The 20,258-nt window shown below is 35.5% G+C and overlaps 1 protein-coding gene across 1 annotated transcript in view; it reads right to left on the bottom strand.

Annotated features, from left to right (window-relative positions):
• Positions 1-20,258, bottom strand: part of Abca13 (ATP binding cassette subfamily A member 13) — a 423,614-nt gene that overhangs the window by 51,689 nt on the left and 351,667 nt on the right. The window contains exon 56 of the mRNA XM_048786593.1: positions 2,446-2,596. Coding sequence (XP_048642550.1) covers positions 2,446-2,596 — 151 coding nt within the window. The remainder of the gene's footprint in view (positions 1-2,445; positions 2,597-20,258) is intronic.

Below are 20,258 nucleotides of genomic sequence, written 5' to 3'. Positions count from 1 at the left end.
AGCTCAATCACTTGATAGGGCCTCTTAATGCAATCAAGACTCAGTAATCACAAGATGTTTGAGGCTTTTGCTTGTGTCACGTGGCATGTTGCCTTATAGTAAACTGTTTTTTGTAAATGGGAGTATACTCTAATCATAAAAACATCATGTAGTAAGTATATAAACCAGTAACAGTCATTTATTATCAACTGTTTTTTGTTTTGTATCCTGGTGTTACAAAAAAAAAATTTTATGTGGCTGACAGTGCAGGTATGTATACCAGCACCACCACAAACATGTGTGATGCATTGTGTTACCATATTATGATGGCTGTGATGTCACTAAGTGATAGGAATTTTTCAGTTCCATTATATTAGGGGACTTCCATCACATACATGGTCTGTGGTTGACTAGAATTTTAATAATAAAGTTATTATATATAAACAGTGCATGACTGCATTAGCTACAATGGTTATTTTCTGTTATTTTATAATAATTCCCTTGGTCATCTTGTGCTAAGTATTTCAGAGCACATATACCCATTTTTTTATGATTTGTATGTAGGAATGTCCTCCCACCCCTAAGTTCACATGTTAAGCAATGCAGTGATATTCAGAGGTGAAAAGATTGGATTATGAGGGCTATCATTAGATTAATCCATTTGATGGATTATTAACTTGAATGGACTACTGGGTGGTAACTATAGACAGGTGGAGCATGGCTGGAGGAGGTGGCTCACTGGGGTTATGGCCTTGTACTAAATCTGATCTGGGCTCCTTTCTCTTCCTCTTCCTCTCCCTCCACCCTCTTGCTTTCTGGCTGCCATGAGCTAAGCAACTTTCTTTCTTAGACCATAATGTTCTGCCTCAACTTAGTCTCCGAGCAATGGAGTCAGTTGACCATGGACTGAACCTCTAGAACTATAACCAAAGTTAACATTTCCTCCTCTAAGTTGCTTCTGTCAGATATATTGGTTACAGAAACAAAAAGCTAACAAACTGGTTTACATTTCTATATATTCCCACCATTTACAGGAGAGGGGTATTTGCTAGGAAGGGAGCTATTGCCTTTGGGAGCAGATGGAAAAGTGTGATGATCTATTAGAAACCTCTGAGCGAGCAAGTAGCAATACTGTCTGCAAAATCAGTTGCAGTCTCAAGAAAGAAATAAAGCCAGTTCTTAATTGGTGGCCATTAAAATAACTTCTCCGTGGAGGAGTTCAGAAAACAAGGCTGTAAGACAGCTGAGAATCAGGAGGCAATTGCCCTGGATGACAGGAAGCACCAAGCCTTTCTATATTAAGAGACTTTTCACAGGCACTTTCCCCCTAGACAGCAAAGGGGCCAGCTTACAGCATTTGCCAAGCATCTGCCTCTTTAATCAAAAACTAACAAGGGGGAGCTGACAGAGAAAATGCCTATTAAAGATGGAGCCAACAATTAGTGCTGGATTCTAAGATCTGTTTAACTGCAGTGAGCAGGTCTCCTGCAGAGTGGTTAGTTTTCTTTGCTTTATTAAGATGGGAGGTGCATAAAGGGTCCAGGGTCTCCACAATGAGGTAGAGGGTCTGTTCTGGCTTCACTTGAAGTCACAGAGCATGAATAAGAAATGAAGGCTGAAGCATTACAAAAACAGCACAGTGAATGAATTTTCATGGACTGGTGAAGGCGATGACTATTAGTTTTGTCTCTTGTGAGTCCTACAGTGTTCCAATGGACTCTAATAGAATATCACATAAGCTAATTTTTTTTCTGCTCCTAGTGCAGAATCCAGAAATGAGGTGCAGAAAAGGTAAAATTGTGCATGCAGCAACTGCTATTCCAGTACTCTCTACTTGGAACATTTGCTGATCTGTCCATCAAAGTTCTCCCCACTGTTTCCCTGACCACTGCTCCCATCAAGAGAAGTGGCAGCAGTCTCTTGCCTCAATTACACTAGACTCTCCTTCCTCTCTCAATGATATGCGGTGGTCTGGGTGGTCCTGCGGATCTTACTCTTCCTTCCGTCTCCTGAGGCCACTCAGAATGAGACTCCTTGCAGGAATCTGTGGGCCTGCTCACCAGGAAATTATCCATTCCAAAATTTCATATACATTCTGTGATCTCTCCCCTGTAAGCTCTGGACATACCCAGTCTATATGTGCTTTTGAATATAAATTAATAGTCCAGTAATTATAAAAGACATTTAGAGAAAAGGAAGATACAAAGTCAGAAATTATGTTATTTTTATTTAACTTCTTTCTCATGTCTCACAGACACATTTTAAATAAATAATATCATTAATACAACCATATTTTAATGTCTCCTTTTTTACAATCATAATGGAAAAGGCCTTTCTGATACTAAAGCCTTACTCGATGTTATGGCTCCTTTTTCTTATAAAGTAAGAGAGACTTTGGGGCCAGAGGTGCTAACTAAGCATTCCTCAATGGGTCCTTCTTTTTGGAAAAATGCTAGGGATGCTTACCTCAGGGATGCACTGCTTTGTAATCCCCCGTAGGCTGCAGTAATAATGGAGATGTTCCCAACCGGTCAGGAGCTCATCTAGGGCGTCCTGCTGAGGACAGTAGCCAATGAGAACACCCGCCTTGCCCGCAGAAGACAGATCCACCTCCTTCCTGCATAGACAAAAAGGGAACAGGTTGAGAACAGTCTTCCCTGGCAAACATCAACCCATTTTCTAAATTTAGCTCATCAGTAAGTTCACTGAAGTTAATTTACTATAATTAACTCACTTTGCATAAATAGGTTCAACTAAGAAAAAGTGAAGGATATCAGAATATGCAGCCACAAAGCATGTATCTCTGACACGTGGACTATTTTGGGCTAATGGAAACTAAGCAACAGCAGAGGTAGGGAAAGCGGTTTTGTTTTCCTCTGTGTAAAAAGAGTATAAATTCCCCCACTTATTTATTTATTGGTACCAGGAATTGAACCCAGGAACACATAACCACTGAGCCACATCCCCAGCTCTTTGATTTTTTTGAAACAGGTCTCACTAAGTTGTTGAGGCTAGCTTTGAACTTGTGATCCTCTTGCCTCAGCCTCCCAAGCCCCTGAGACTACAGATATGCACTACCATGCCTAGCTTTAAATTTCCCCTTTTATTAAGAAAATTTCCATGTGTAAAGATGTCTCTGAACTAGGAAGACAGCTCCTTGCAGAGACTACTCTGATGAGCTGAGAGACTCTGCTCTCCAAATAGACAGCTGTTCCTCACCAGACACTTTCTCCCCTCCCTGCCCACAAGGAGCCCACCAACCAGAACCCAAAACACTACACCTTTGCTCAGCTTAAGATGGTGCTCAAGCCTCATTCTTCTGACCAATGCTTAGATTTTTCGATTTTTTTTTTTTTTTTGTAAGCACAAAGAGGTTTCAAGTGGGTTCCAGGTCAGGAAACCAAAAACTGTAAGCACAAAGAATGGGGACAGGAAGCCAACCTGGGATCAGCAAGCTCTTCTTTATTCAGCAGAGGAGTCAGTCAAACATCCAAGAGGGTCACCTTGGACAGAAAAACCAAACTGGGCCTAGCCAAGGGTCTGAGTTTTATAGGCCTCATTTAGGGTGGGGCAGAAAGGTAATTCCTAGGGTTTTTTAGGATCAGCTGATGCATTAGGGTAGGACAGAAGGGTAGGTAGGGAAGTTTCTAGAGTTTACTGCATTAGAATCAGCTGATCCATTATGGTAGGGAGTTAAGTGCTACTCAGGTGAGAGTTCTTTGACATTTTCCCTTCCTGCCCTACTCTGACTGAAGCCTGGGCCCTTAAATAAAAAAAGCTACAATTTACTACTGGACAAGTCTGGTGAGGAAACAGCTGCAGCTAGGAAAAAATGTCCTGGGTCTATTTTCCATATCCTTCACTGTGTATATGTATTTTTTCACTAATATGCCTTTTGTCAGTTTAGTTTCCAGGGCCCTAGCAGAATTCCTAAGAAGGTAGAGGGAAAACTCCTCCACCACCTCCATAGCAACCCAGCAGCCTTGTAGAAGAGGCTTAACTACTTATATTTTTTTGGTGCTTACATTTTTTGGTTCCTTGATCGGGAACCCATTTGAAACCCCTTTGTGCTTACACACAGGGGTTTCACCAAAATTATGTTGGTCATGAAGATTCTTAAAGTTGACTCCAAAGTGAGAGAGGCCTGGGTGTTAACTGAAGTAATTCCTTGATTATTTGGGGTGTTAAAAAGAAAAGAAAAAAAAAAGTGTGTGTGTGTGTGTGTGTGTGTGTGTGTGTGTGAATTTAAAGCCATACTATATGCGTAGGTTAAGAATTATACAAAATCACATACAATTAAAGAAAAAAAAAAAACTCTTGTTTTACTTTGGATTTAACATCAATATATATTGATTACCAAATCACTCAAATGCAACAAAATTTAATATTTTGATTTTTTTCTCATTATCTTGTTTTGGCAGGAAAAATTATAACTATGATAGCCATCTATTATGCATTTTTTTAAATACATAAAATTATGTTGACCATGAAGACTCTAAAGACTACTTCAGGAAGAAAAAAAAAATCTTATTCCTAAATGGAAAATAATGTTCAAAAAAAAAAAAAAAAAGACTTGCTGAGAAAGCATGACTTCTAAAAGAGGTGATTATTAGCATTTCTTAAAGCAGAGTGACAAATTATTAATATTTTTATTCATATCAAAACCACATATATATGCTCATGGAAATAAACAAGGAAAAAACATATCTTTGTGTAAAATTTTAAGTTTGGTCTCAATTATTTCTTTTTTTTCCCTTCTAAATCCTGTTAACAGTTATATCCCAAACATTGTTATTTTTTTCCCCAAATTTGGGATAGTCAAAGTTTATCTCATCTTCTTTATATGCTGTAGGAAATACATTTTCTTTAGTCAAACTCAAAAAATTTTCTTTATCAGTGTACTTAAGAGTTTTGGTAAAATATAGTCTACAAAAATATATACACACACAAATATATATATATGATATAGTCACATGTATGTTCTCAATTACCTGAAATATTAAAATTTTACAAATTATTTTAATATACAATAAAAGGCTTTGTTTTCAACCACTGCTCCTGAAAAGTTTCAACTCAATAATTTGTGGAATTTTTTCCTACTTTCTTTTTTTGTTGCAATAATACAATACAAACTTTACCATTTTAATCTTTGTAAAGTATAAAATTTATAAGTATTAGACTATATGCTTTGTCAATGTGATCACTCTCTAGTTCTAAAACATTTCTTTTCATCCCCAAACAAAATTCTGTACTCATGAATCAGTCACTCTCCATTTCCCTTCTCCTGTTGCCCCTGATATTATTCATCTTCATTTCATCTCTATGGATTTAACTGTTCTGCATATTCTTTGTATGATAGATATGAGACTGCATATCATATAATTCCTTTTTGCATCTGGCTGTTCTCACTTAGATATTATGTTTTCAAGGTCAATCTGCAGTAGAGCAGGTATTAATATTTCATTGTGTTCTCTTTTAATAGTAAAACTGCACACAGCAATTAACAAAGTACTCCACTGCTTTCATCTTGCAGATGATAAAACTAACATCCACATGATGCAGCTGCCCTGAAATATTTGCAAAGACTAATTCTAACACTTCTACCCTACACTGGCTGGTCCACCATTTTTCATTTTATGACATTTGTGCATAAAATTAAAAGGACTACATAAAAAAAGAGAGGATGCAGTTTTTAAAAAATAGTAGGATTTAGTTTTTAGAACACTTTTAGGTTTATAGAAAATTGAAAAGAAAGCACACACAGTTTCCATATACACTTTCCTTGCACTCAGGGTGTTTCCTATTTTTAGCAGCTTGCATTGGTGTGGTAAATGTTTAGCACTGAAGAACTAAAATTGATCTATTAACTAAAGTCCATAATTCATATTAGCATTCACACTGCACTATACAGTTTTACGGGTTTTGACAAATGCATAACATCCACCATTACAACAGCATAAATAATAGTATCATTGTCTTAAAAATCCCATGAGCTCCTCCTATTTATCCCTTCCCTCTTGCCCACAAACCTTGAAAATCACTTTTTATTTTTTACTTTACTTTCTTTGTAGTTGTGCTTTTCTAGAAAGCCACAGAGTTGGATTAACACAATATAGAACATTTCATACTGGCTTCTTTCACTTAGCAACAGGCACTTAAAATTCCTCCATAAGGTGGACTGAATATATATGTACTCCCAAATTCACAGAACAATAAATTTTATGATAACCTTGAGAAAATAAACCACCTCAATAAAAAAAACTGGAATTAAGAAGATAGATATTGGTCTAGACATGGTGGTGCATGCCTGTCACCCCAGCAACTCTGAGAATGAGGCAGGAGGATTGCATTTTTGAGGTCAGTCTGGATAACTTAGAAAGAACCTGTCTCAAAATAAAATAAAATAAATAAAAAGGCCTAGGCCTGTTAGCCAATATCTAGTACCAAAAGAGGAATGAAGAAGAAGAAGAAAGGAAAAAAAAAAGACAGAAGACAGGTGTTATAACTCTGGCAAATAACTATGGCTTTCAGTCAGGACCAATGAAAGATGATACACAGAGAAACATACAGACAAGTCCTTAAAAGGACTTATTTAATAGAAGCATCTAAATTTGTGAGTGTATTAAAGTGATTTACCTGTTCTAATTATATGTTAAATCTAAAAGGATTCTCTTTGAAAGAAAACAGAATCATCCAGAGGTTCTAAATATTTTCAATCAATCAAACTTTTTCAGATGTTGTGGGTTGGATTATGACCCACAAAAAGGCAAAATAAATAAATAAAAGCCAAAGTCCTCACTCCTAGGACTTAGGAATGTGGATCTATTTGGAGACAGAGTATTACAGAAAAAAAATTAAGTTAAAATGAAGTCATTGGGGGGGGGGGAATCCTAATCCAAGTGACTAGTGTCCTTATACAAGGAAAAAATTGGTCACAGAGACACACATAATGAAAAGACTACAAGTACAGGAGGAGAAGACCATCTACAAGCCAATAGAGTGTGGGAAGAGTCCTTAAGAAAAAAAGAAAATAGATACCAAACAATAACCTATTTATGAAATTAGAAAATGGTAAAGCAAACTACACCTAAATCAAGTAGAGATAAGAAAAAAATGACTAGAGAAGAAATAAGTAAAATAGGAAATAGAAAAACAATAAACAACAGAGAAAATCAGCTAATTAAAATATTTATTTGAAAACAAAATCTACAAGTCTTTAGCTAATAACCAAGAAAAAGGAAAGATGCAAATTACTAAAATTGGGAATGAAATATTTCTGCAAACCTTAAAGAAACAGAAAGATTTACAAGGGTGCTATATGCATATTCATAAACCAACAAATTAGATAACTTAGATGAGATGGGCAAACTTCTAAAAAGACACAAACTATTGAGTGTGATAATGTGAAAATGAAAGAATCTAAACAGATGTATAACAATAAAAAGGTTGACTTGGTAATACTAAAAAATAAAATCCATGATTAAAATCTCAGGACCATGTCATTTCACTGGTGAGTTCTACTACATGTTTAAAGATTAATTAAATCAATCCTTCACAGCCTGTTTCAAAAAACAGAAGAGGAAAGAATAGTTCTCAACTAACTCTATGATATCAGTAATGCCCTAATAACAAAACCAAATACACAACAAGGAAGGAAGACTATGTATTTGTTTTGAATATGGATGTGAAGATGCTTAACAAAATGCAAATGCTCCTCACTTACACTGCAGTTACATACTATAAACCCATCATAAGTTGAAAATATTATTTCAAAAATGAGCTTAATATACCTAAACTACTGAATGTCATAGTTTAGTCTAGCCTACTTCATACACCCTTAGAACTTACATTAGGCTATGGTTGGGCATAGCCAAAGCATATTCTACCACATGTCATTATCTTGGGAAAAGATGATTCAAAATTCAAAGCCCAGTATTTTTTTCTTTTTCAATATTTTTGTTGTCAATGGACCTTTATTTTATTTATTTATATGTGGTGCTGAGAATTGAAACCTAGTCCTTACACATGCTAGGCAAGCACTCTACCACAGAGCTATAGCCCCAGCCCTCAAAACCCAGTTTCTCTTGAACATTTATCTCTTTCATACCTTCATAAAGTTGAAATATTGGTGTGTGGAACCATTTTAAACCAGGAGCCATCTGCACAAGCAGATTGAAAGCAACAGCATATAAGGTGAATTAGATACCATGATCAAGTAGGACAAATCCCAGGAATACACGGTTGGTTTAATATATGAATGTTAATCATCATACACCATATTTATAGAAATAAGGACAAAAACTACCCAATATCTTGTAACGCAGTGAAAAAGCATTTGACAAAATTCAAGTGCCTTTCTTGATAAAACCATGGATAAACGAGAGATAAAAGGGATTTTATTTTATGATCCCATTTATATGAAATTTTCCATTTATATGATCCCATTTATATGAATAGACAAATCCATTGAGAGAGCAGATTAATGGTTACAAAAGACTGAGGGAGGGAGCAACAATGGAGAAAGACTACTAATAGGTACAGAGTTTCTCTTCAAGGTGATGGAAATGTAGTTTAATTAAATAGCTGAAATTATTACAAAACTTTATGAATATATTAAAAATCCCTGCATTATTCCATTTAAAATTATAAATTATCTGGTATGTGAATTGTATCTCTGTTAATCAAAACACAGTCAGTTAAAGCTGGACATACTCATGCTCTACGCAGTGCTCATTTATGTACAACATAAATGGTTTCATAGATGCATTATTAAATGTTCAGAGGAATTGTCAATACTAATGAAAATAAAAACAAGCCATTGCAACTTATAACAATATGCATGCACCTCACAAACATGCTATTGTGGGAAAGAATTCACCCACAAAACAGTATAAACTTTATGATTCCACTTACATAAAATTCACAAACAAGCAACCTGAAATCTGGTCATTAAAATCAGAAGAATATTTACGTTTGTTTGTAGGGGAACATGAAGAGGATTTCTGAGGTCCCATCAAAAGTCTATTTCCTAGCTTTATGTGCTATCATTATAAAAACCCATCAACCCATACACTTGTTATTAGCAATAATTATTCATCTCAATTTTAAAATTTATGTTTTAAAAATTGTTGCCAAACTCCACGTTACTTTATAAATCATCTACAAAAATTTTAATGTTTAAAATGATTTTAATTAGTTTCTGCTGGAATGATCTCCTTCCAGCTCCTCTCAATCTCAAGCAGCCTGTTGATGATTTAAAGATATAACATTTTATTTAAATTCTCTAAACCATTTGAAGATAGGAAATACACATATTAAATATTTTCATTGTCCCATGATCTTAGACATTTCCTAACTCTGAATTGTTTGTGGTCATACTTATTATTTCTAACTAGTATCATCAGATGTCTTAAGAACATGGGAATAGCTCAGAACAGGTGGACAATGGCAGTCTACGGACACAGGAATTCAACCACAGCAGGGGTCTGATGTCTTCCTATCCTAACACCCATCATCTAGTGCAGTGATGGCTGCCCAATTTCTAGTTGTAAGGAGTTATAATTTTTAAAAGGTCATGGTTTTACAATGGAGTGAAATGAAACACTTTCAAGAGCAGAGCATTTTTCTTCTAGTGTACAGATAAATGCCTGCATTTCCTTGGTAGCTAGTAGAAATAACTCCCTTGCACAAATCTTCAACACAAGTATCAGTTGCACATTGTTCATTTGTTTGCTGGTTCATTTGATATTGGGAATCAAACCCAGGGCCTCTAACAGGCAAATGCTCTACCACTGAGCTGCACACCCAGACCCAAACTGAAAAGTTTTTATTATGAATTGACATATATCTTTGAAGGAAGTTAGAAAGAATGTTTGTAGAGAGGACTCATGGTGTACTGAACCACAGCACAAGCAGGCATTCAAATACCATTAAAAGCATATCAAATCAAACCACATTGCATTTTTCCCTTGTTGTATTTTATTAAATACCAGTGGCTCTGTAAATAGCTCAATATGTTTCATCTGAATTTTGAAGACAATAAAAGTTTAGGAAGATTAACATTTTAACTGGAAATTTGGGTGAACATGACCCATAGTCAATGATATCATAATCCAAATGGTGACACTGAGTGGGCATATCCAACGCAGACAGGCAGACAAAAAAAAAAAAAAAAAAAAGGCCATGTGATAATGAAGCTCTAGAGTAAGAGAAAACTGAATGTCTAAACCAGAGTCCATTTTAAGTGACCCAGAGGAACAGCTTCTTTTAAATTACATCATTGACATAAATCTTCCCATCTAACTCTGAATGATGCTAACCACACACCTCCTAAATCAAAATCAGTGTCTATCACATTTATGCTATTAGAAAATGCTCACATCCATTTCATAGTTTCCACATACTTGCATTTTGGTTATCTTGACCTAATAAAGAAGGTCATAGCATTCTGTATGCTTCATGCTTCAGCACCACTTGGAAAGACAAGATATTTTTCAGTTGTAAGTCTGACATAAAAATGATCTTCAAGAGGCTTTTATCATGATGCATGCTGACTAGATTTTCCTCTTTAATTAATGACACAACAGACCAAGAAACCCTGGAAATTAAATGTAAATCTTGGAGCACTCAGGGGAGTTTGCCAAACCAAGAGCCTTCTCAGTTCAGGCATCTAATTTCCTTTATATTATCAGCAGTCTGTAAACTGCCAAAGTAGGCAAATAAGAGCCAAAAAACTGCTCAGTGAACCAAGTTTGGTTTGTTTTCCAGGCAGTTTTTAGCCCCATTTGCTTTTCAAACTTCCTACTTTGTCCCTCCACGGTCTGCACTTTCCTGCAGGTTTAACCCCCATCTCACCACAGGTTCAACCATCTGGTTACCATTAGTTATTTAAGTGCGCCACAGCCTCTTACACCTGGTACCATTGGCTCCTGGATGTCAGCCAAGTGTCCGGGGTAGTCCTTAAGCTCATGATCAAGACAAAATAATGGGAACCCCAAAGCCTGGCTTCAGGGACCCACATCACCCATGCTAGCTTAGTGATATTTTAAAAAGAATACGGGGCATCCATGGTGCTTGGTTTATTAAATACAGACTAAGAACATGTTTTCATTTTCCTCAAGGAAAGCTAGAATAAGTTCATACCCTAGATTTAAGCCTGTAAATCTACAAACACTCAAACTGTATCCACATAACCACCTGTTTCACCACATAGTACAAGTGGAATTCTCTTAAGCCCTTCAAAGTGATAATTAAACTAAGTATATGTGCAACATAACAGAGCAGAGTGATTCTTTTGGAGAATACCAAAAAGTACATTTTTTTTGTTCATTTAACTCCTATGTACATGATTGAGAAGCTACAAATCTCATAAAGTCATGCCCTTTTTTAAAACAGTAAAATAACACATAATTATATTTTCCAACTGCCAAGATTTCTTTTTCTTCTTGTCTACCAAGAAAATGTTATGAGTTTCTGGCAACAAAATGGCTCATTAAATTACATATATACTTTTTCATTAGAGTTGCCAACTTCCTATCTAATAATTTATTCAAGGAAGGAACTATATTAATATATCAAAGACATGTTTTCAAAGAACAAATGGTGGCTTATGCCCATCACTTGTTACAATGTCAGACTTTTCGCCTGATTTTTCTTTCACTTGTGATGTCATTATGTATGAAATACACGTGTCTACATTTAGAAACTAGAATAAAACATGAAATATTAGTTCATTTCCAGTTTGTCAGCACCCCTTAACCAAATGCAATTGTTCCTCTAAGTCAGTGTTAGAGATAAGCAAAGACATCAATATATTTTACAGAATTTGGATAATGAATATGAGTGTCCATAATTCATATAATTTTCTGTAATATATCTTGCATGTATTTATATATTTTTCTAAATATGTATTGATTCAAATTATTTTAAATGCCTTATTAATTTCATATTGTCAGGAAGGGTTTTTAAACTAATACCCCATCTGATTCAAATGTATGATATGTCAAAATCATTGTACTGTCATGTGTATCTAATTAAAACAAATTTAAAAAATTAAAAAAAACTAACAATTCAAACAACTCTAGTGTTGAAAATCTTTAGCTTCTTTTAAATTACATAAGGAATGTTCATATAAAGAAATACTTAAAACCATGCCATTTATAAGAAATCTACAGGTTAATAATGTCACTAAAATTATTCACTACCTACTTAACATTTTTAATATTTAATAAAGGACAAAAATATTCACTAGAATTCTTATCTTATTAAAGTGGAAATTTTAAAAGTCCTACATGAGAAACATTGTATGTTAATTAGCTTTCTTTTACTGAAAAAAAAAGTTTGAAATAATTTATAAAGAAGGAATGTTTATTTCGCTCATATTTCTGGGGGTTTCACTGCATGATCAATGAGCCCATTGGTTGTACCTGTAGCAACACTTCCTGGCTGATAGTGATAGAGCAAACACACTAACTTCATGGCTAGAAAAAGGAAGACAGGTAAAGGAGGGACTGGGGTGCTACTATCTCCTTTAAGGGCACATGTCCCCAATTACCAGAAGACCTCCCACTAGCCCCACATCTTAAAATTTCCACAGCACCACTTCCCAACAGTACCAAACAGAGACCAAGCCTTCACCACAGAGGCCTTTGGGGGACATTTAAGATCCAAAGTATAGCATATGGATTATTTTAAGACATTGTATATCAAAATGTACTAAAAATCATTATTGAAAAATAAGTAGAAAATAAAATTATTACTAATAAGCAATTGATGAAAAGCAATCATAAGGTGAAAATGCCTCATTTCATATCACTTTTATAGCATTCTTGATCCTTTTCAGAATCTTTCAGGGATTCCAATGTATTTTTTCAAAGCCTTGAATAATTTGAATTCAAGTTTATGTTATCCTAGAAGTTCAAGAAGGATGAAATTCAAGTTCCTACATTAACTTGTTCTACCTCAGTATGCTGGCAAAGGTCTGAGACTTAAGGCCCCAGAAGTTTCATGCCATGCTATTTCCTGGGTGGGGATGGGGGGATTTAGTGTTAAAAAAGAGTGAGTGTGTGTGTGTGTGTGTGTGTGTGTGAGAGAGAGAGAGAGAGAGAGAGAGAGAGAGAGAGAGAGAGAGATGTATTTTAAAAAGAAAACGGGGATAATATGTAGAATTAGGGATTTTTCTATTTTTTATTTTATTTTTTATTTATTTTTTCTATTGTTTATACTGAGGAATTAATATTGTCCTGAAAAAAAAGAAAGTAAACCTTATTAAGCTTTACACTGATGTGTGTGTGTGTGTGTGTGTGTGTGTGTGTGTGCGTGTGTATGTGTGTATTAGAGGAAATGAAAAGCTAAACAAAGTGAAACATCCACCCAGGTTTTAAGGTATGTGGAGCCACACAAAAAAACATATCACTGGCCCTCTATATGTGAGCTTTCTCGAATACAAAGATAAAGAGTGATTGTTTTTTGTTTTGTTTTTTTAACACTAGAATTTTTTACCCTCTGGGTAAAAAACAGAGCTTCAGGTGGCCTTATGTCTCTTAGACTTCTGCCAGCATTTTGAGGTGGGTCAAAAATCATTGTCTCTCTGGAATGGTAGCACACACCTGTAATCTCAGCGACTAGGAAAGGAAGATAATAAGTTCAAGACCACCCTCAGCAATTTACTGAGACCCTGTCTCAAAAAAAAAAAAAGGCTGGAGAGTCAGCCCAGTGGTAAAGCGGCCCTGGTTCAATCCCTAGTACACACTACCCCCACCCACACAAACCAAAAGTTATGTATTGAACTCACACACACTTGTTTTTTCTTGTCATTATTCCCTAATGGTAGTCTACCTAGAGATGGTCTCTAGTACAGGGGATGATTACGTAGGTTCTGTGCAAATATCACAACATTTTATATAAGATATTTGAGCATCCCAGATTTTGGTATCCCTGGGGATCTTAGAACCAATTCCTCATGGATAGCAACATATAAACAAAAACAAACAAACAAAAAGGAATAAAGGGAAACAACAAAACCTAAACCATATAGTAGAAGAAGGAAACAAAGAGGGGAGCTAGCTCTCAGTTAGAGTCCTTGTGTGATTTTTTAGACTGATCATAGGCAATGACTCAGCTCTCCACGGCCTCATGGGTAAGCTGCCCTTCACACACAAGGCCAGTCCACTGCTGTCTCAGTAGGGTGTTGCAGTCAAGGGCCCTGGCCAGTCATGCTGTCACACACATTGGCCCTCCTAGCCAATGGGACTTCACTTCCTAGCTAATAGGCCTTCCTTCATCACTTCTGCTGAGATTATCTTATGGGGGTGGGATGGATAAACCTTAAGGCACCTTTTCCCACAGTGACCAAGTGCTTTTCCACTCCGGGTCCTTCTCTTCTCTCTCCTTCTTGCTGGTTCCAGGGTCCATAAAATTACAGGAATCCTGCTCAGGGATATTCAACAATGAGGTGACCCCCATGTGTGTGCAGACCTACCTGACCATCAACCAAAGCATCACTCCCTGCTCCCTGCGGGAGAATGGAGCCAAAGGGGTGTTGATGCTATCTCTAGTTTAGATTTTTGCATATCCCACTACAACACATGATTAACAGCTTAATCCCTTCATTATTTGCCTGTTGCTTTAAGAGTTTGTCCTAACATCTGGAAGCTCAGCTCTCTCTCCTGACAACATTAAAAGTTGAAAGCCTAAAATAAAATGAGATGACAAGACTAAGGATAAAATAACTTGTCTAGAAATAAATACAAATGAGTAAGTTCAATTATTAAAGATAAAAAGAATCTTAATTGAATCAAAAGGCAAAAATCAATCAATCAATCAATAAAAGATGCTGGGAGCCATTAGCCAAGTAGGTATGACAATTTCCTTGCCAGTGTACCCCATGTTGCAGTGACATTGCATGTAGATGACCTTGCTCAAGGACCAGGGCGGATTAGGGTGTTCCCGGTTTAGGATAATCGGGTTTAGGGCGTTCCAGGTTTAAGATTATTCCTGCTGGGAATAGGGCGTATCCTGCTGCCTGAGTTCCCCTTGAGTTCTCATGGGATTCAGAGTATATTTTGGGAGATAGAAGCCCAGTGGAGGTGGATTTGGGCAGAGAACGTGGATTTCCCCAGAACGTGATTGTAGACAGCTGGTGTGAGTTCGGGAATAAAGAGTTGCTGTTTGAATCTACAAGCTGTGTGGTGGCTCGTGATTGTGTGCCCAGCCAGACTGCGGCATTTGTGCCCAGCCAGACTGCGGCAAAAAGATCCATTGACAACTAAAAAAATATTTTTTAGAAAATTTAATGTTAAGAAATAACTAATATTTTTAGACCAAGGTAGCATTCATATAGAGCCTATAGCCTTTAAAATACAAATACATACATACCATTTACAGAGAAAGAGAGAATGATATGTTTGAAAAATGGATCATTAGGCAATTTCATTGTTGTGTTAATGTCATAGATTGTATATACACAAACTAAAATGGCTAAGGAATCATTGGGTGATGTAATTTTATGAGACCATTATGCATGTGTAGTGAAATATTATGTGATTCATGACTACATATAAAATAATTTCAAGCTATGAAACCCCATTATTCCTTTCAGAAATCCACAATACACTAGTGTCATTTCAGATGATGATACCAAATATTTGCTATGTATGCTAAATAATTTTTGTAATCGCCTACTGTTTTCAGTTAACAAGTTATATGAATAACTTTATGCCTGTCAGTCTCAGACTACATATTGATCTTTTGCATCACATCTAAGAATGAAAAAGAAAATAGCATGAATTATGACATATGTGTTCTTTTAAGAGAAAAATATTTCAAGGAAATTTGATATTGAATATTTAATAAAAATAAGATGATATTTGAAAGAAAAGATATCATCTTCTTCCCCGGTGTTTCCTTTTTCACATTGTGTATTAAAATTGAAACTTTATGCTTTAAAATACCTTGAGTCAAACTTCTCAATCTCAAAATCATCTCTCATTCTACTTTTTACTGCCCTTGTTTAAGATACATGGAACCCAGACTATGCTGTTGTATTTCATGTCTACCTCTAACTCTTGTGATTCTTTTTGGTTTTAAGTCTCTGCCATCCCCTTCCTACATCTCTAGTGTCTCTCTAAAATGCCAACTAAAACTCACCACACAAAAAAGCAACATAGTAAGCTTGGAAGGTATTAAATGACAGAAAAAGCATTAAAAATGGGGGTGGGGGTAGAAGTTTCACAGCTTTAATTCAGATCACTGTAATACTGTAAGGATTCAAATCAGCAAAGAGAACATGGGGGGTGGGGGTCAGTACACCTTGTACTCATACCTGCCACCATCTTGCCTCCACACAGACCCAGACAAATGTTGTCTAAGCCCTTTCAGAGAGAGAGGAAGTATGCCACCAGAAGACTTGCTCGTCAGACATGGAGTGCTGCAGATGAGGCACAACCTGTCTTCATTTCTACAAATGTCTAGAGAGCGCTAGGAAATAGCAGCATAGGCAAGAAACAATGCTACCCCCAAACATAGCAGGTACTAGGAAAAAAGCCTGCTAGAGGCCAAGACTGAATGAGCAACCGTGCTTGTCCACTAGACAAAATGCTGTAGTGTGCAACTACCAACAATGGGCAGAGGAAACACTTCCCACCACTGCTGCTGACAAAGAGCTTCTTAATGAAAGGGCACATTTTTTCTATTGATAGCAGACCCCCAGATAATACTGAATAGCAGGAAGGAACAAAATGTAAAGATCCAATAACAACATAGATTTGAATATTCAGAAAGTAGGTAGGTACTTCCAGCGGAATGCAAAATGAATAGACCTCAATGAAATAGAAACACAAAATCCAACAGGAGAAATGACAGGGATAGAACTTAACATGATAGAGCAAGAGGTCTCCAGGGATGAGAACAATAAGCAATAGGTCAAAATAAGGAAGCATTGAAAGAATCCAAACTTATTTTCTTGAATTTAAGGGGGAAAAAAAAAGACTTATGATTAAATGTTGAGAAAGGGTCACTAGATTAGAAAGAAGAAAATGAAAATACTACTAAGCCTTGATGATTCTTACAAATATTTTAATGGCTTCTGTTTTCTGGCTCATTGTTGGTTTACTTTGAACAAAAGAACATACAACACATACACTTGGGGAAGCACAGGGAGGCTAGCTCTAAAGCCTCACTTGCCTGCTGACTGTCAGGAGACAGTGGAGTAAGGTCCAGAGGCTTTTTAGGTGAATATTGTGAGCTAATAGTGCCGGAACAATTCTATCTTTCATATTGGAAGGCAATCCATACTTGTCGTCTGATATTCTGAGAATCAGAGCATATGTCTCCCTACCTTAGTTACTCTGCATTTAAAAAAAAAAAAGAAAGAAAGAAGAAAAAAATGCTAAAGCAAGATTAATTTTACAGTTGTGAATTAAACATTATCAACTTGAATGAGAAAGCTGATGGTCAGTACAGAAACAAATTTAAATAGACAAATTTAAATAAACCATGCATATACAATACATGTATCTCCTTGAAAAGCGTGAATAAAGCAAATTAATAATTTAGTAATGACATACATCTAAAATCCAAAAACCTATTATCAACATTGAAGAGCAAAAGGATAAACCTTGTAATTCTTAGACTCAATTGTTTGGAGCTATTTTTATAAAAGTTTCACTATTATTTTTGGAAGTTCAAACTTTTGGAAAGTTCAAAGGGATACAACATGATCAACTGGGCCACAAGGGCAATGCAAAGAGTTTTATTTTATCTGTTTGTTTTGTTTGTTTGTTTTGTTTTGGTACTGGGGATTGAACCCAGGGGCACCTAAACACTGAGATACATCTCCAGCCCTTTATTTATTTATTTGTTTGTTTGTTTAAATGTTGAAAAAGGGTCACTATGTCCCTTAGTGCCTCACTACATTGCTAAGAATGGCCTTGAACTTGGAATCTTCCTATCTTAGACACCTGAATCACTGGAATTGCAAAGGTATTTTTAAATTAGTAAATCTAAATATCTAATTGAAAGAGATTAAACATGTATATTACTTCACCAAATTATATCAAAATGATGTCTTGCTCAACAGTAAAACCAGTCAATAAGCCCTAGCCATATACTCAATTGTCATTAAAGTTTTAATGTTCAGATATTAAGTAGAAGTGAATAATCATGGAGTATTAGTTAATTATAGGAGATATATGGCAGGAGCACCATTTTTAAAACCCACAAACTTGGAGAAGTAAAGCAAAAGTAAAGCAAAGAGACTACTTTAAAAGATAATATAATATTCAAAGGAGAATGAAGTAATATTGCATTTACAAAAAAATAGAATACCAATTTTTAAAAAAATAGATAATCAAAGATATAAAAAAGAACTTCTGAAATATTTAAAAAATGATTAAAATTAAATGCTCAATAAATAGTTGAAAGGTAAATTTGAGAATATCTTCCAGAAAGTAAGATGCCCAAAGATAAAGAGGTTGAAAACTGAAGAGACTGTTTTTTTGTTTGTTTGTTTGTTTGTTTTAGTTCTAGGGGACACAATAACAGAATAATAGAAGATGAATGAAGAAAATCAGATTAGAGAACACAATGTGAGAAAATTATAAAATAGCCAAAACATTCTCTTAAAAACCAAAGGAAGTAAACTTGGACCCATAGAAAGCCAAGCATAATATATTGAAAGGAGGAAGGAGACGAGCTGAAGACAGCCGCCAAGGCACACAGTCATGAAATTTAAGGAAAGGATCAAATTGTTATGTGTACAGATATGAATATACCACAGTGAATTTCACCTTTATGTACATGTACAAAGCCTTAATTTAAAATAGAAGGAAAAAAATAAAGTAGAGGAAGGGATCATGGGAGGGAGGAAGGGAGGAAGAGAGGAAGTACTGGGGACCAAAGTGGAGCAAATTATACTGCATGCACTTATGATTATGTCACAATGAATCTGATGTGATGTATAACTATAATGTACTAATAAAATTATTTTTAAAAGACTCAGAGACAAAGATCCTAAATGCTTCCAGATAAAAACTAATCAAGTTATAATGATACTCAATCTCTCAAAGGCAATCCTAAATTCATAATGAAAAAATGCATTTAAAGGTCTTAAGGAATATGAATTCTCAACTAAAATTTTCTATCCAAACTACCCAACAGATATGGAGAGAGAAAGATAGTTTCAGAATACTGTTTTCAAGGAACTTACTTCCTATTTGTTTATGAAGGTTTGGAGGCTTGTTTTTTCACTTTTTAAAAATATCTTTATTCTGTGTATTTATTTAGTTTTTAGGCGATGCTGAGAATCCAACCAAGTGCCTCTCATGTGCTACTCAAGCCACTGAGCCACCACCCCAGCCCATAGTGCTTGTTCTTAAAAAAATTAAAATTACAGTACAAGGTAAACCAAGAGAGAAAACATTGAATCAGGAAATATAAAATTAATTAAGAGAGAGCAAGAGGACTCCCAGAGTGACAACTGAAGGTCACATGAATTGCAACTGCACAGCTAACCTGAAGAGAGACAGTCTGGAGCAAAGGCTGCAGACACTCATGATCTCTTCAAGAGAATCAAGTTGATAGATTAAATGGTGTGCTTAAATGGATTGTAAAGGAGAGTTAATCCACAGGAAATAGAGCAAATGAACAAAGACAATGAATTGCAAAAATTTAAGCAAGAAATAAAAGGTCATAGCACTTCAGGGCTCAACTAAGGATGTTATTTACAGAAACCATAATCCTGTATATATTAAATTCTGAGTTAACTCAGGTGTGTGTGTGTATTCCTAGTTTATACATTCATTGTTTTTAAAAATTAATTCCATATATATATTCCTTTTAAATTAATTCAAATGATGAACAGAATTATTAATTAACATTCATAATTTAGCTGTGTGCAGTGGTACACACCTATAATTTCAATTCTTGGGGAGGCTGAGGCAGGAATATTGCAAGTTTGAGGCCAGTCTGGGCAACTTAGAGAGGACCTGCTTCAAAATAAAATAAAAAGGGCTGGGGATGTTGTTCAATGGTAGAGTGCTTGCCTAGGATGTGGTGAGGCCCTGGGTTCATTATCCAATACTGAAAAATAAAAATTCACAATTTTGGATTACCAGAGGAAATCAGCATTAATTCATTAAGTATAAATTCTGAAAAAGACAGAACTTGGTAAAAAATATTAATTCCAACTTTAGTTTATAATCACAATTCTGCAAATTCTAGTAAAGTTAATCAAGTAAGATCATTTTAAAATATATACAAATAGGGGTTGGGTATTTAACTCA

The sequence above is a fragment of the Marmota marmota genome, unplaced genomic scaffold (assembly GCF_001458135.2).
Source record: "Marmota marmota marmota unplaced genomic scaffold, marMar, whole genome shotgun sequence".
Taxonomy (NCBI): Eukaryota; Metazoa; Chordata; class Mammalia; order Rodentia; family Sciuridae; genus Marmota; species Marmota marmota.
Note: the sequence above shows the minus strand (reverse complement) of the source record. Positions and strands in the feature narration are given on the sequence as shown.